Here is a 15338-nt window from a genome sequence, read left to right on the forward strand (position 1 = left end):
GGTGCGCATTCAGCTTGGGGCACGATGGCTTCTAGGGCCTTTTCAGCAGGGGTGCCGCTGCAGGATATAATGAAAGCGGCCGATTGGTCCTCTGAGTCTATGTTTAAGACATTTTATTTAAAGCCAGTGTCAGACTTAACGAATAGGGTGGTGGTTAGCTTTGAACAAGCATAATGCAAGCCTCCTGTCTTGTCATAGAATAAAGATTGCCCACGCTTACAGCTCAGGAAGTCTTCATTCTATTAAAGACAAGGAGGCGAGCATTATATCCCACCCAGAAAAGACAAAAGAGGATCTTATGATGCATCTATCAAATGTTCAACTTTGTCTTGTCACCCACCCTTATGAGTATTTATCCGTTTTGTTCCTAGGAGATGACCGGAAAGCAGCCTGATTGCAGACAGTGAAACATCATGGCAAACACTGCTACTTCGCTCAGGGATTCAGGGCAGTTCTCAGGGACGTCATTTGGGGGTCGCCAGAGGTCGCAACTGTAACCTCTGAGGTCTCCCTTGCGACCTCTAGAAAAAGAAAGAAAAAAAAGAGAAAAAAAAGTTTTTTTTTTTTTTGTAATGTAAGCTCATGGCCTGTGGACGATTGTGGCTCTTTAGTTCTGGAGTGGCTGGCTTTCTTGTTAAAGCCCCTTAAAAAAAGAAGAAAAGGAGTGATACAAGTCTAACACTTTCAGCACTGACCCTAAATAAGAAAGATTAGAAATACCAAATAATGTGTCTTTCTGGAATTCTATACAATATTTGCTAGACTCATTAAAGGTTTATTTCAGGCACACTTCAGGGGGTGAGTCACTGATTTAGTCTGTTCTTAAACACCTGAACTCAGCCTTCCATCCTTCTGAGGTTGATAAATGAGTACCAACACAGGTTGGGTGATATTAGGTGCATATTTTTTCTATATAAAGCGCTTAAGCGTAAGTGCTATATAATAACACATCATTATCATTTGGTCATGGACGTCTGCTTGCATTCACAGTAATTTGGTAATATGGGCCTATATACACTGATCTTAACAATACATATGGCGATCCATTCTTGTATGAAATGTACATCACATTATAGCAATATCGTAACCATATTTTTTGTAGTGTACAATGCTATGTGATATCACTTCCTGTTTCGTCAACGGGTGAAAGGTCGTGTTCCATCGCATCCCGCGATATCACTTTGGGGTGGGGTCAAATGACATCACTTCCTGTGATGTCACCAGGGGTCAAGGGTTGTGTGATGTCACTTTCGCTGCCCCTGGCATTTTGGTGAAATGACGTCCCTGGCAGTTCTGTTTCAAGAACTCTGTTCACAGTTATGTTGGAAGTTTTATTGTTGACCGTTCATAACAGGGTTGAATTCGCTACGGAAGATCTCCAAGGCAAAGAAAGAGGAAAGGACCTGGGACTCAGGGTTCTTATAGGATGACCTATCACCGGATTGGAGCATGGGATAGGGTCAGAACTACTACACTCCTGGAGGTGCATGGGAGTTTTAGTTTAAATGGAACTTAAAGAAGTAAACTCTAGAGGGGGAACTTTTAAACCTCAGATCGGCTATTTTTTAGTTCTGGAAGGGAAAAAAGCGCAAATGTTGAAGTTTAAAAGTGATAAATTGAAAAGCTGTTGTGGCAGTATTAAAGAAAGTAAAGCATAATGCTCGCCTCCTTGTCTTTAATAGAATGAAGACTTCCTGAGCTGTAAGCGTGTGACGTCACTTTATATATTTAAACAGTTTTCAACATGGCGTCCACTGTGAAAACACGCGTTAAACTGAGTGAGGCAGGGTGCTCGTAACAAAGCATCCGATATATTGAACGAGGGTACGCAGGACAATAGTTGATAAGTTGTTTCAAGGGGTGCAAGCCCTCAAATTATTATACATATGAGAATATATTTTGATCAGATGATCTACTCTCTTGTAGAATTTACAGAGCAAAAGCGCAACATGATTTCTTTAGATGACAAATAATTGCCTCACACATTTTGGTGAGTATCGTGAAACACCAATTCCTGTGCGCATATATTTGTTAAGAGAACTCGCAAATACAGGCCAATAAATGGTAAGGACATGAGCTATACACACCCAGAGCGCCTGGGGACCACTTCCGTTGGTGACGGTGTGCTGTATAAGTACCTTTAACATTTAACTATTATCAGGTGAGGTGCAGTGCACTTTTCCATTGCATTTCTTATATTACTTTAAAACATTTCACACAAGAAACTGCGGGGGGATTCTCTTAGCCAATGACATACTGACAGAGACCTCACAGCGATACATTAGAACAATGATCTCCTGCCTCACATTTTGAAACAGACATTGCATTCATAGGATTAGAGGCCATCAATGATCCATACCAGACGTACCCGTTCGGTCTTTCTTCTACCAAAAAAGACCATACAGCACATTGCTGTCAGTTATTCATATCAGTCCCACTGGAGGTAATGAACCACTAATTATCCTGGCACAAAGCGACTTTGGCACTGCTTAGCGGTTGAACCCCAACACCCATATATGCATATTATGCCAACATATGGTTGGAACACTGTCATCTTTAGCCTCAATGCTGACAATAGTAATACTAAGAATAATAAGTGCCCATGTCAGATTGAGAAGTGGTGAAGGAGTGTCTTACATTCACTTTGGCAAAGACAGTATACTTTCTGATATATATATATATATATATATATATATATATATATATATATATAATTATTTTCTTTCATATCTCCTCATTGTGTTCCACATTTTTCTTCTCTCCCTTCTCTTGTCACCTCTCCTTATCTCTTTTTGGCTTTTCTTTTATTTTTGAGAAATCATTTTGTTTTTATTGTATTTACTTTTATCAATGTAGAGACTGGTGGCAACGTTCGAAGTTATATGTAACATGTATTAGACAGACTTGCCATTGTACAGCCATGAAAAAGACCCTGTGAGGGTCGAAACACGTGTCTGCTAAAGCATAATTATTGTTATTTTGATGAGGGCAAGAGTATAACTATCTGGTCACAATAAACTCAGATTGTTCACATGGCACAAGCGCAGATGGAATGGTGTATTTTATAGAAACGTGTACATGTTGGTTGGGAGTAGTGTTGGTCGTAGTGTCTTTGCTGGCACCTGATAGGGCATTCCTTGGGATGGTCTTGACGCCACGCTACAGAGCATCAGTACAGCTTTCTGTAAATGAGATGTGGCACCAGAGTAACATGGTGCAATGTGTTGGTTGGCTTCAAGGTAACTCAGTGTGTTGAGCATATGCTGCTGGAATGTGTGTGTGTGTCCCGTACCTCGAACACGGTGGGGGAGACTCGGTGTCTTATCCTTCTGAAGTCAAAGCATTGAATGGCAATGCATTCGGTAAGAATAACACCTGTTATATGTATGTTTAGTGCTTTTGAATGCCATACGCTTGCCCTTTTGATTTTGGACACAGCTAATGACTGTGTGTGTGTCCTTCATACTGCAGTGTGCTAAGCAGCCGTAAACATTATTGAAGGGGATGGCAGGGGAGCGAGCAACAGAAAAGGGAGAAATAACAATGGTTCAGTAATCTTTATACAAGACATGTGATCTAAAGGTGTTGTCGCCGCCATTCTGATCCCTAAGCATCCGTTATGTCCTCTGTTAGCAGCAGACACTCGCAATAACACCAGGAAGTGTGTGCACAGAGTGGAGTGCCCCTTGTGTGGCCCCTGCCTTAGTGTACTCGAGGATGTATCCAGAGGTGAAGAGAGGTGGGCAAGTATCTGCTCCACTCTGGTGTCCTTGGCGTTGAGTGGCCACTCTTCTTTAGGAGCCTGAACCTTGCATGGAATGTTTAGCTGGTAGAACTGCAAACTAACATTCAGCCGACTGCTGGCACACGGCATTGCCCTCGCAGGCTGTCTGTTCGTCAGTGGCATCCATTAGGTATACTTCCGGTTTGCACTTTTGTATGCACCCTCTATTTCTTGCAAACACATCTTACTATAACCTGGGCATTTGTCAATTAGCTATGCCATTTGTATCAAACATTTCTCATTTGCAAGCCCCTTTCCTTTCCCCTCCAGTAAGGTGCTTCATGAGACATTTCTTTTGTTTTGGCATAACAAGGCCGCAGATTTATTTTTACATGTACATAACCACTGCAAACAGGTATTAAAATTAGATCCAAAAGGTGTGGCGACTGCTCCTCGTCCTGCTTCCCCCTTTACCTCCATGTTGAATTGCAGGCACAACTCCCCCAAGGCCTTCGAGCCTGAGAAACTGCCTGCCCCTGCAGGTCTTTGCGGACTGGGGGAGCGCCGTTTGTTGGGGGGGAAGCTGAGCCCCAATTGCTACTGCCAGATACCCCCGCCGTTTAGGCTCCCAGGAGGCGCTGTCTAGAATGGGCGAAGCCCCTTCCGGTTTAGCAATGGCTCATTTGGAGTCTTTGTCTTATCCTAGGTTGCCACAACCCGCCACGCCAAAGGTGGGTTACCGCCCACCGTGGCTCCCCCCTTTCCGGGCTTATAACTCCAGTCATTTTGTGCAGATATTCCAGAAAAACAAATCCATTCCTTGCTCCGACAAATGCACTCCATCTTTCAAGTAGTATTCCCTGTTTTTCAAGTTGATCAAACCATGTCTGATATGCTGAAAGCCTCTCCCTTTGCAAAACTTAGAAATGGCCCAATTCAACTTCCTTCTTGAATTCTCCACGGCTGCCTGACTCTCAGCTCCCCTCCATTCGTGTCTCGAAATGATTTCTGACCACACGATTTCAGTTTCTCCCATTACCACCGATAGCTCCTGTAAAGAAGACATCATTTCCTTGAGCAAGATCCCCCTCCCCAGACCAGCCAAGTCATTGCCCCCGAGGTGCACCACCAATACGTCGGGCCTCCGATGTTCCCTCAGGAGTCTGCGCACGTGCCCCTGTAGCTGTGCCCCTTTCATACCCGGCACTCCGTGCCACTGCACCCTGAATTCCCCGGCGGTCAACACCTCCTGCTTGGCTGTCCAGCTTGCCCTGGCCCTTGACACAAAAGGAATGGCTCACCACCCAGGTGGACCGTCGCCTTCCCTTCTTCGATGCTATTGCGAGGAGATAGGAGGGAAGAACCTTTTTTTTTTTTTTTCTCCAGGCCTGACCTACCGCTTACAACAACCAGACCTCCAGCACCAATCTGCTTGATTGCCTCTGCTCCCAGACCCATCCCTGCCGCCAATGTGGCTGCCCCTATCCTGAAGGAATGCGTCCCCTAAACTCCTTTCGAGAACCCTGCCTCCACCAGCGTCATGTCCAACACCTTTTTAAACTGAAACAGACTTAACGCTGACCCATCGTTATGTACTAGAAAAGGGGCCTCCTCCCCCGTGTGAATCCTCCAACTCAAATACTTGCTTACGCCTCCTACTGGACAAACCGGACTGTCCCGTGTACCCCCTAACACAATGCTTCTGCCTTTCCCCGTCTGATCGGTCTTGGGTCTCCTCATAAATATGTATAACCTCTCTCCTTGTACCCCTATATCACAGCTCCTAAGGAAACTTACGCTTTTACCCATCTTGTTGGCAGGCACCAGCTCGCTCACCCTTAAGGCCCCAAAATTGCCAGTGAGAAGGCTGCTGCGCACAATGCCTTTTCATAATCATCCCTACACACCACCACCAAACTCCTGATCAATTCGTGCAACTTCCCCACATCTATGGGCCGCCTCTCGTCGGGTTTAACTGTCGTCTGTTTGGCCCAGCCCCTCATTGCCATAACAATGTAATGCTCTTTGGTGGGCCCGGGCCTGCCCCCCAATTTATAGAAATGCGCCACTGCTGCTAGGTGGTAAGCCACCCAAGACCTGGACCTTCCTTGGTGCCAACACCATCCCGCAAAGGCCCGCACTGGCCTTTCCTTCTCACTCTCGGGCAAGATGTTGCTTTGAAAGGCCATGAATTGCTCCCAGCACCCTCTATATCTCAGCATTGTGCCTGGTGCTAGTGCTGTGTCGCTCAGCGAGCTCAGATCTCCCCAACCAATACCACCATTGTGTCTGGAGGGGTGTCATCCTTGTGCTTGCCTCTGGATGATTTTCCCGGAACTTTCCCCACTGTAAACGAGAAGGAGAGTCAGCGGCCACATTCTTAACCCCGGGCCGCTCCCCCGTGGGAAACCTCCAACTCAAATACCTGTTTACGCATCCTACTGGACAAACCGAGCTGTCCTGGGTACCTCCCAACATAATGCTTCTGCCTTACTGCACATTATTAACCTGCCTTCTGTGAACCAGTAGTGACACTGCACAATATTGCCACAAAAAAGAAGAATCTTTTAGATGTACACTCGAATAATACTTTAGCCTTCCTATAGTGCTACGAACCTTCGGGTATCAGAGCGCTGCTTATTATTACCCACGGTGTGCGGTGCTCATTTATCGATCCTGGAAGGATGAAAGGCTGAGTTTTGGCCCCGCCGTGATTCGAACCTGATGTCAAAGTGAGTGCTCTACTTGCTGTGCCACTTGACCGGCTTTGCCTCCTCCTGGTGTCAAACAACTCCCCTTTCGTTATTATTCAACCCGGGGAATAGCCCTTTGCCACCATGGGCTCCTTTCCACTGGCAGCCAGAGGCGTTGCTAGGGGGGAGTGGGGGGTGAAGCCCCTGGCCTTGTGCCCGTAGGCCCGGATAGAAGTACAGGAGCCACAGCCAGAAGACCCCACCGTCCCGACAGTACCGCAATTAGCAGAACCCTGGTTCTTTTTCCTGACCTAGCATCACGCATGCCGTCGGCACCTCAATGCCCCATAGCCATCCCCCATCTAAACCTGTGAAAACCTGCATAAGACCATACCGCCATCCGCGCAACTTATGTGAAACGCGGCAGGACCCAGTTCCGCTATTCCGGCAACTCCCTCTTGGACGAGGGGGATGCTTGGCTATGGTCACCGTAAACCATGGAGCAATGCCCAAAGAGCCGTACCCCGCGTGCCTTTGCAGACCCTGCCCCGCAGCAACAGGGGCGCTATATGAGACGTACCTTCCAACAACCAGCATGCCCCGCGAGTTCTGCCGCAGGTCTAATATTGTCTGACATCTGACCACATTTCTGGCATTTATTTCTTAATAAGCAAGTCCCTCAAACAGTCGCTAAATCTTACGGAAATGCACCGCAACAAAAAGGTGCTATCTGCAAAGTAGCTTCCAAAACCCAGCATGCCCCACAAGTTCTGCCGCAGATCATAATATTGTCTCACATCTGAGCCCTTTTCTGCCCACTATTCCTTAGTAAGCATGTTCCTTAAACAATCGCTAACTGTTAACGAACTGCTCTGCAACACAAAGGCGCTATATGAAAAGAGTCTTCCCCAAACCAGCCTGCCCTCGTAGGTTCTACCGCAGATTTTAATATTGTTCGACATCTGACCATATTTCTGGCAGTTATTTCTTAATAAGCCTGTTCCTCAAACAATCGGTAAATGTTACCGAAATGCACCGCGCCAAACAGGCGCTATATTAAAAGTACCTTCCAAAAACCAGCATGCCCCGCAAGTACGCCGTAGCTCTTACTATTGTCTAACATCCGCCCATATTCCGGCAATTCTTTCTTACTAAGCATGCTCCTCGGCAATCGCTAAATGTTACCGTAATGCAGCCCGAGCCGGACGCCCCTGCGCCTTCGCAGACCCAACCCCGCAAACTTGGCGCCCTGTGAATTTTGTACTTCAAAAACCCAGCATGCCCTGCATGCTCTGCTACCACATACTATCATCTGCCATCATACCCCTTTTCTGGCAAGTGTTTCTTAATAGCATGCTCCCCAACGAATCGTCCCATGTTACCGAAATGCAGCTTGCGCTGGGCACTTGACTACCCTCTAGTCTGACAACCAAAGACAATATTTGATAATTTAATCCTACCACCAGCTGCCGGACGTAACCCGACACCAAAGGCATACTTTGCGACCTACACTTCAACAACCAGAATGCAACGCAAGCTCTGCTGTAGTTCATACTCTTGAACAACATCCACCCACCTTCTGGCAATTATCTTGGCCCATTAAAGGTACCCGCTACAACTAAACGTCCTTCCGGCCGTCATCCTAATGTGCCAATCAAATGCCTTATTTGAGCCTGCCTCGTGCCATGATGTATAAACGCCTGCTAGCAACTGTCTTTGGCCGACTATCTTCCTTTTGCCCCTTTATCTCGCTTGTGACCGACATCACCCTCGTGCATAGAAAACATCCCCAAGCAAATGCATTTTTTTTTTTTTTTGCCCGCATCGCGCTGTTATACATAAACGCACTGTACTTGGCAGACTATCTTCCTCTCGCCCATTTTATTTTATTTATTTATTTTTTATTTTTATTTGTGACCCCACATCACCCTTTGTGACGCGCTGCTCCATTGTGGCTGCCTACCCACAGAGCAGCCATGCAAGCACTTAACCTCTAGGCCACTGCCGTTCACTACCACAAAGCCTGCTATGGTCACCACCCTGCCTAAATACAATACCAAGGTGACACTTGTAACGCATAGATACCATTTCACCCCGCCTGGTGACTGCTCCGTTATAATTTAGTAGTTTCCTTGAACTTACTTAAACATTTTTAATGCATTCCATTCGAAAATAACAAACCCACGACGGCGTACACCCACATTTGCGAACGCCTCCCCTGCTTAGCAGCCAACATTTTCCCCTTAATTCAACTTTGCACAATGGGTCGCATGGAAACGCGTTTCCGTGACCGTTTCCTAGCTCTCGATTGGACCACATATGATGAAAGCAAGCCACGCATTCAGGCATCCTTTTACCGGCTTTTATAATAAAATGTCTCGCAAAGTCCACCTCGACATATGCCGGGTGTACCTCCCAACTCGATGTTGGTGCATTCCAAAGAACGCCATTCATAGCTTCCGGCCTCACCCCCACCCCAGTTCCCTGGAGTGCATAGCAGTAGGTGACTGCAGATGCGGCCCTCTCTGCACGCATCCTTAATTTCCTACGCCCGCCCCCGTGCAATTAATCTGCACGAAACGCAACCCCTACATGCCTGGCTATTTACCTCTTTCCTTGTTAACGCTGAGTAATCTACGATCTCCTCTCTCCTGAACTGGCCAACACCTTCTCTGGAACCTCTGGAACTTCCAGTACCGGACCCCTTCCTTCACTGCGACCACACGAACCTCCTCACATGGTCACCGCAACACGAACAGGAAAGGCAAAACGAACATCCTTCTTGAAAACGAAATCCTCCGATTTTTGGCGGGCGCCCGGCTGCTGGAAGAGCTGCAAGTGCTCCTGTGCCGGGCGCCCGCCGCTTATGTAGCCCAAGCTCCTCCTTCTTCCTTTCTTACCCTTCGCGGGCTTTTGCGGGCTTTTTGGCGCCCTTTCCTCTGTTCACCTTGCCGCCCTTTCCTCTGTTCACCTTGCCGCCCTCTCCCCTGCCCCTGTGGGGGGAGGGACGAGAGAGCGGAAGGAGGACGGCCCCTGCCCCGGTTATCGGGGTGCCTCCTCCATTCTCTTCGTTCACCCGTTCGTCACCTTCACAATAGTGTTTTTATCACTCCGGCTTAGTGCCCAGGGCTTAGCAACCGCTACACCTGAGTAGACGTGGAAGGCCATCTATTAGTGTAAAGCTATTGGGTATTACCATAAAATAGCGAAAATAAAATCATGAATAAGCTATTAGTGCGCATTCGGCTGAAACAAAAATCATGAATCCCATAATACCGAACAAGGGCAGAGGGACCCCACTATACCGTCTTTTTAAGGTATAATGAGGTCAGGGGTAGCGGGGGAGTCCCCTGCATGCATGGGGGATATTGCGGCGGAAAAAGAAGAATTGAAAAAAAAAAACGGAAAAAGGACCCTGCAATGGAAGTCCCTACCCACTTTTGAGACAGGAGGCTTCCGTTGCAGGGTTGACCGGCGAGTCGAGGCACTGGCGAGAAGGTAAGTGAGCAGACAAAGGGTAAGTAAGGTTTGGAGAGTAGTGGGTAGAGGGAATGCAGAAATGTATGATCTATGTGATCACTGCGCGCCACCGTTTTCGTATTCGACATTTTCATCTTTGAAATTACAGGGCACACAGTGATCACATAGATCCGGCTATTGCCGTAAAAGATCATTGCCATGCTGTGAATTAGTGAGACTTGTACCGGATCTATGTGATCACTGGGACCGTGATCATTGCGACTGCTGAAAATGACGTGCGGGGGAGACCCCCGCATCCCCTCATATTACTATAACATCACATACTGCCCCCCCCACATATATATGTGGTGTAAGATGGGTGTTTAAAAAAAAAAGTCCGAAATTTCAGCCCTTGCAATTATGAGGGTGACATTTTGGGCCATTACCCTTGTACCTTTTGGCTAGGGTCCTTCGAGACACTATGGGCCTCATTACAAGTCCGGCGGTAACCGAGGCGGTAAACCCACCTGGTTACCGCTGGGCTCGTATTACCATTCCGCCTCCGTGATTCCCGGAATTACCGGGGCATTACAACCCCGGTTTTCCGGGAATCACGGAGGCGGAATGGTGTTAATCCCCATTCCTATTGAGTCCAATGGGGATCATGGAAACACCGGCAGCATCTCGTAATGCTGCCGGTGTTTCCTCGTCCGCCTGCAGGCGGGCGGTGTTAAACCCGCCAGGTCCAACCTGGCGGGAACATCACCTCCCGCCTGCAGGAGTCAGGATCAGGCGGTCCGGAAACAACGGTGGCGGCGGGTTTATCGCCACCGTTATTTCCGGACCGCCTGATTTGTAATGAGGCCCCATGTCTGCATACTCATCGGGAAAAGCAGTTTGTGAGGGTTATGATTCGGGAGGATAGCTCAGGGGCAACGTGCTCGCCTTGGAAGCAAGGCGACACGGAGCACCACAGGTTCAATCCCCGGGTCCGCTCTTAGAAACCTCTGGGTATTAAGCGCGTTATAAATAACCGATCATATCATATATCATATGTTGTGAGAGCAGGGACTGGCACTGAAGCAGATAGGGCTGGACAGCACAGACTGGCGGGTGGGTGAATCACTGGACGGGAGCAGGACAGAATTGATGAGGTAGGGTAGACACTGATGGGGTTGGGCTACAAATACCTCTGAAAGCAGGCTGGGAAACTAGAGGAGGATGGCGCATCCTGACTGGCAGCAGGTCAGGACGCTGAAGGAAGACTAGGAGATGGGAAAAGGTGGGATCACTCAGGGGTCCATGTAGCCAAATTGACTTTGTCTATTCAACCTACATTGAAGAGAGTACATTGAAATGGCCCTGCATCGTAAGACGGTCCACAATAGAAAACAGTGAACTACCATGATGCTATTCCAGCGCCATGATGCTACAGAAGCTCACATAGAAAGCTACCTCGTGAAGGGATACTACAGATCTGCTTCAATCTGTCCCTTTGGCTATTGCATTCTGGCGTGGTTTACATTTACCAATAGTGATAAAGGTGCCCTTTATGAAATGTCGGTAAACAGGCGCTGACCTATCGGTAGTTGGGTCAAAGGTCCTGCAATGGTCCAAGCTAAATTTATAAATCTGGCATAACATCGTCAATTGTCTGATACCTTATCCAAAGCATACAGGTCACAGCCGGCCTTCAGCAGCATTTCCACCAGCTCAACATTCCGAAGATCGGCCGCCAGATGGAGCGGGGTCTGCAGTCTCTGTAGCAAAAAGAAGAAAAAGGTAGAGATTTGTCGAGCTGCCTAGGTTTACAAAAGCAGACACACATATACAATAGGAAGTGGACGCCTTAGAGCCTTGTTGGAACCTAGTTGCGTTATTTGGGAAAAATAATTAGCTCTGTCTGTTTGACAGAGCCACACACATCACAGATTATTCCTAAAACATGTGTAAGTCTTCTTAAAATAACAATTCACCAGTTTGGATTGTTGTTCTCAGAAACGATAGATGGTTTCAGGAATAAATTGCATTTCTGGAGCTTGTTCGCAAGCAAATGTTCTTTCGTATTTTGTTGCAAGCTAAAACATGTTAGCTATTTGGTGATTTTTCTATGAAGGAGTAACGTGTCATTTAGGAATTGCATGCCGCTATTTGGGAGGTTTGTTAGAGAGGGGATGTTTATTCACTGGCTTAAGGTGAGAGTGAATATAATTTGTCTGAGGTACCTGGGGTTAGTTAGGAAACAACACCATACGTTGGATAGTAATGGGAAGACTGAAGGTCCAGTCGTCAGGAGATCTTTAGCTACAGCTGCATCAAATACAGATGTGCTTTTGGAGGAAACTTCAGAAAAAACAATATCTGCTACCAGTCAGACTATGGTCAAAGAGTAGAACCGTCCTTGGTCATTATTCTGAAGTTGAGTATACCTCAGGAAAGCATTTTGTATTTCAATTGTTAAGAGGCACTGAATAGATATGACAGAAATATCCACTAGACGGTAGAACCTGAAGATGCAGGTTTTGGGCTAAAGGAAATAGCAGAGAAGAATGTATTCAATGATGGAAAATGCAGAATGCATGTGTTTCGGCCAAATCTTAGCTCCTCAATCCCAATCTGCTGTATCCAGCCCACTGACCCTTCATTTATCCCCTCCCATTCCACCCGCTGCAACCTGCCCATTTCACTTTGGAATCCACTCCTTAATGGCAGCTCAAGTCCCAAGCTTCCTTCTTCCTAGCTGTGTATCAGCTGCTCCTCACCCTTTGTGGCTTCTCTAAAAGGGGGTTTCAACCCCCATACTTCACCATCCACTGATTGTCTACCCTGCCCCTACCAACACAGCCCCCCAAAATGCCCACCGCTCACCTCCCTTACTTACCCTCCACTGGTCATCATCCACTGGTCCCAGCCTGAAATCTCAACTTCCCTGCCATGCCAGTGGTCAACGCTGCCCCTCAATGTCTGCGTAGGTCATCTGCCGGGCACTGTTTCTGTTGCCTTTCCCTCCCTCTCGCTGTCCCAATGCTGCCCCCTGTATGGCTCATTCCTCACCACCACTCCAAATCCATACAACACCTTTTTTCTGGTGCCCTTCCTGCTACTTTTCTGTTTTAAGCTGTACCCTGCATAGGTCCTCTCCCCTTTATTTATTTATTTTATACAGGAGGAACAAGGCAAATTACAGGAGGAATTTTTGCAAAATTAACCTTCATTGATATTTCAAATATTGCATTACAAACAATCGTAAGACATCTCCTCCAAAGCCAACCCCCGTAGCTACCCTCGCCATGCCTGTTTCCCTCCCACCCAACCACCCCCCATGCATTAGTGGACTCCAAGAGTTACAAACCAGGTTCTCCGAACAGACATTTCGAGGGCCCTAGGCCTGCATTTCAACCAATTCTCAGTGGATCACATTTCCCCTGTAAACGTCCAGAATGTCAGGTAAAACATAGCTTTGTCATAACCGATAAGATCATCACGAACCTTTCTCCTCAGGGTCTACTTCCCACTTCCCCCTCATCTTCCATACTTCTCAAATAAGGGAAGCCATAGGCCCTCGATGGTGGACCCGGACTCATCCAAAATGTGTGTGAAGTATTCCGTATCGTATATTGTTCTGATCTTGGCCACCCATTCCCTTTTCCACCGGAATGCATGGATTTTTCCAGCCCTGGGCTAGGCAACATCTTACTGCCACCAGCATGATCTGCAGCATGTGCCCCTGTTGCTGCTCAGTTTCTTCCTCCAGCCATACCCCAAAGAGGAGGAGCCATGGCGAGAACTCTCTCTGGATCCCGTCCACCCCTTTTATCCACGTTAAGACCTCCCTCCAATATAGTTGTACCTCAGGATAACACCACCACATGTGGACTTAGTCCCCCTTCTCCCAGTGGCAATTCCAGCAGTGAGGGTCATATCCCTTGCACATCTTTGCTCTTACAGCTGGCGGGTTTTGCCATCTCTGTATCAGCTGCAGGGCCTGATGCCTGTATTGCAGGGAGATCGTAGAGCGTGCCACCCTCCTGCACATCAGCGCCCATAATGCATCACCAATGTCCTTCCCTAAATCATGACCCCATTTGACCCTGGCCACGAGTGGGTCCCTGGGTTCCGCCAGTAGGATCGCCCTGTATAGCCCGGCGATAAGTCCCTTGGAGCCTCTCCACGTTATCAGGAGCCGCTCAAAACCTGTCAGTTCTGCCACAACGGGTTTACAGCAGTGCCCCTTTCAGCTGCAGGTACCGGAATGGCGACAGCTTTGTCAGGCCCAGAGCCCCCTCCAACTGGTTTAGCACAATGAAGACACCCCCGTCCCAAATTTGCCCAGCTCTACTGAACCCTGCCTCGTACCAGGGCTGGAATGCCAACGGTTCCTCAATCCTATCCCCCAGGGGAGGGGCCCAAATATAACTCAAAGGCGACAGCCAAGTAGTTAGCCACCTGTTCTCCCCTTCCTCCTTCCAAATGGTCCATATGACCTCCAAAACCGGGTGAAGTAGCACCCTCTTCGGGATGTGAGAACTAGGCCCCCACAGCCACTCGCCTAGGGAGACCGGGGCCAGGATAGCGTTATCCATCTGTACCCATTGCTTATCAGGGAGCGGGTCTAAGTGGTCAACCAGGATCCTGAGCTGAGTCACCTTGTAGTAAGTCTTGAGATCCGGGAGGCCGACACCCACTTCCTCTTTTGGTAATATCAGCGTCCTATATGCTACCCTGTGTTTTGACCCAGCCCATAGGAATTTCAGCATTGCCCTCTTCACTTCGGCGAGAAAGGATGGCGGGATCACCAAGGGAGCATTTGGAATAAGAATAGAAATGTAGGTAGCACCACCATCTTAATACAATTTAAGCGCGCCATCCACAATAGTCCCAACCTCGCCTACCTCTCCATATCCCTTTTCACTGTTGCCCATAATGGCAGTAAGTTTCCAGGGAAAAGATCACCATAGTGCCATGTTAACTGTATCGCTAGATAATGGAAACAGTCCTCTCGTACCTGAAATGGCAACCTCACAGTATATGCCTTCTCTGTCTCGGAGAGCCCCCCTACTTCATAGGCCATCGATTTCCCCATATTAATTTTAAAGCCAGATAGTTCCCCATATCGTGCCAGGCTCTCTAAGAGAGGGTGCGAAGGAGTTCGGGGGGGGCGATTGCTCTGGTTTTCTGATATATAGCAGGGCATCAACTGCGAAGAGGCTAACCTTGCACTCAACTCCCCCTAGTGAGACTCCCCTTATTTCCTCCTTTTCCCTAATCCCTGCTGCCCATGTTTCCATTACAAATGCATAAAGCAGTGGGGTGAACGGACATCCTTGTTGCGTGCCCCGCTGTAGCGGGAAGGCTTGTTAGACACTCCCGTTGACCACCACCCTAGCCGTTGGACCCCAGCATAGAGCTGCTATCCATCCCTTCCATTTCGGGCCCATACCTATGGTCGAGAGGACCTCCCC

The 15338-nt window shown here is 47.9% G+C and overlaps 1 protein-coding gene across 2 annotated transcripts in view; it reads right to left on the reverse strand.

Moving 5' to 3' along the window:
- ANKDD1B (ankyrin repeat and death domain containing 1B) overlaps positions 1-15338 on the reverse strand; it is a 679018-nt gene that overhangs the window by 194301 nt on the left and 469379 nt on the right. For both annotated transcript variants that reach the window (XM_069627461.1, XM_069627462.1), the window contains one exon: positions 11538-11636. In XM_069627461.1, the coding sequence (XP_069483562.1) occupies positions 11538-11636 (99 nt within the window). The remainder of the gene's footprint in view (positions 1-11537; positions 11637-15338) is intronic.

Source organism: Ambystoma mexicanum, chromosome 6p, assembly GCF_040938575.1.
Source record: "Ambystoma mexicanum isolate Mex_15411 chromosome 6p, UKY_AmexF1_1, whole genome shotgun sequence".
NCBI lineage: Eukaryota > Metazoa > Chordata > Amphibia > Caudata > Ambystomatidae > Ambystoma > Ambystoma mexicanum.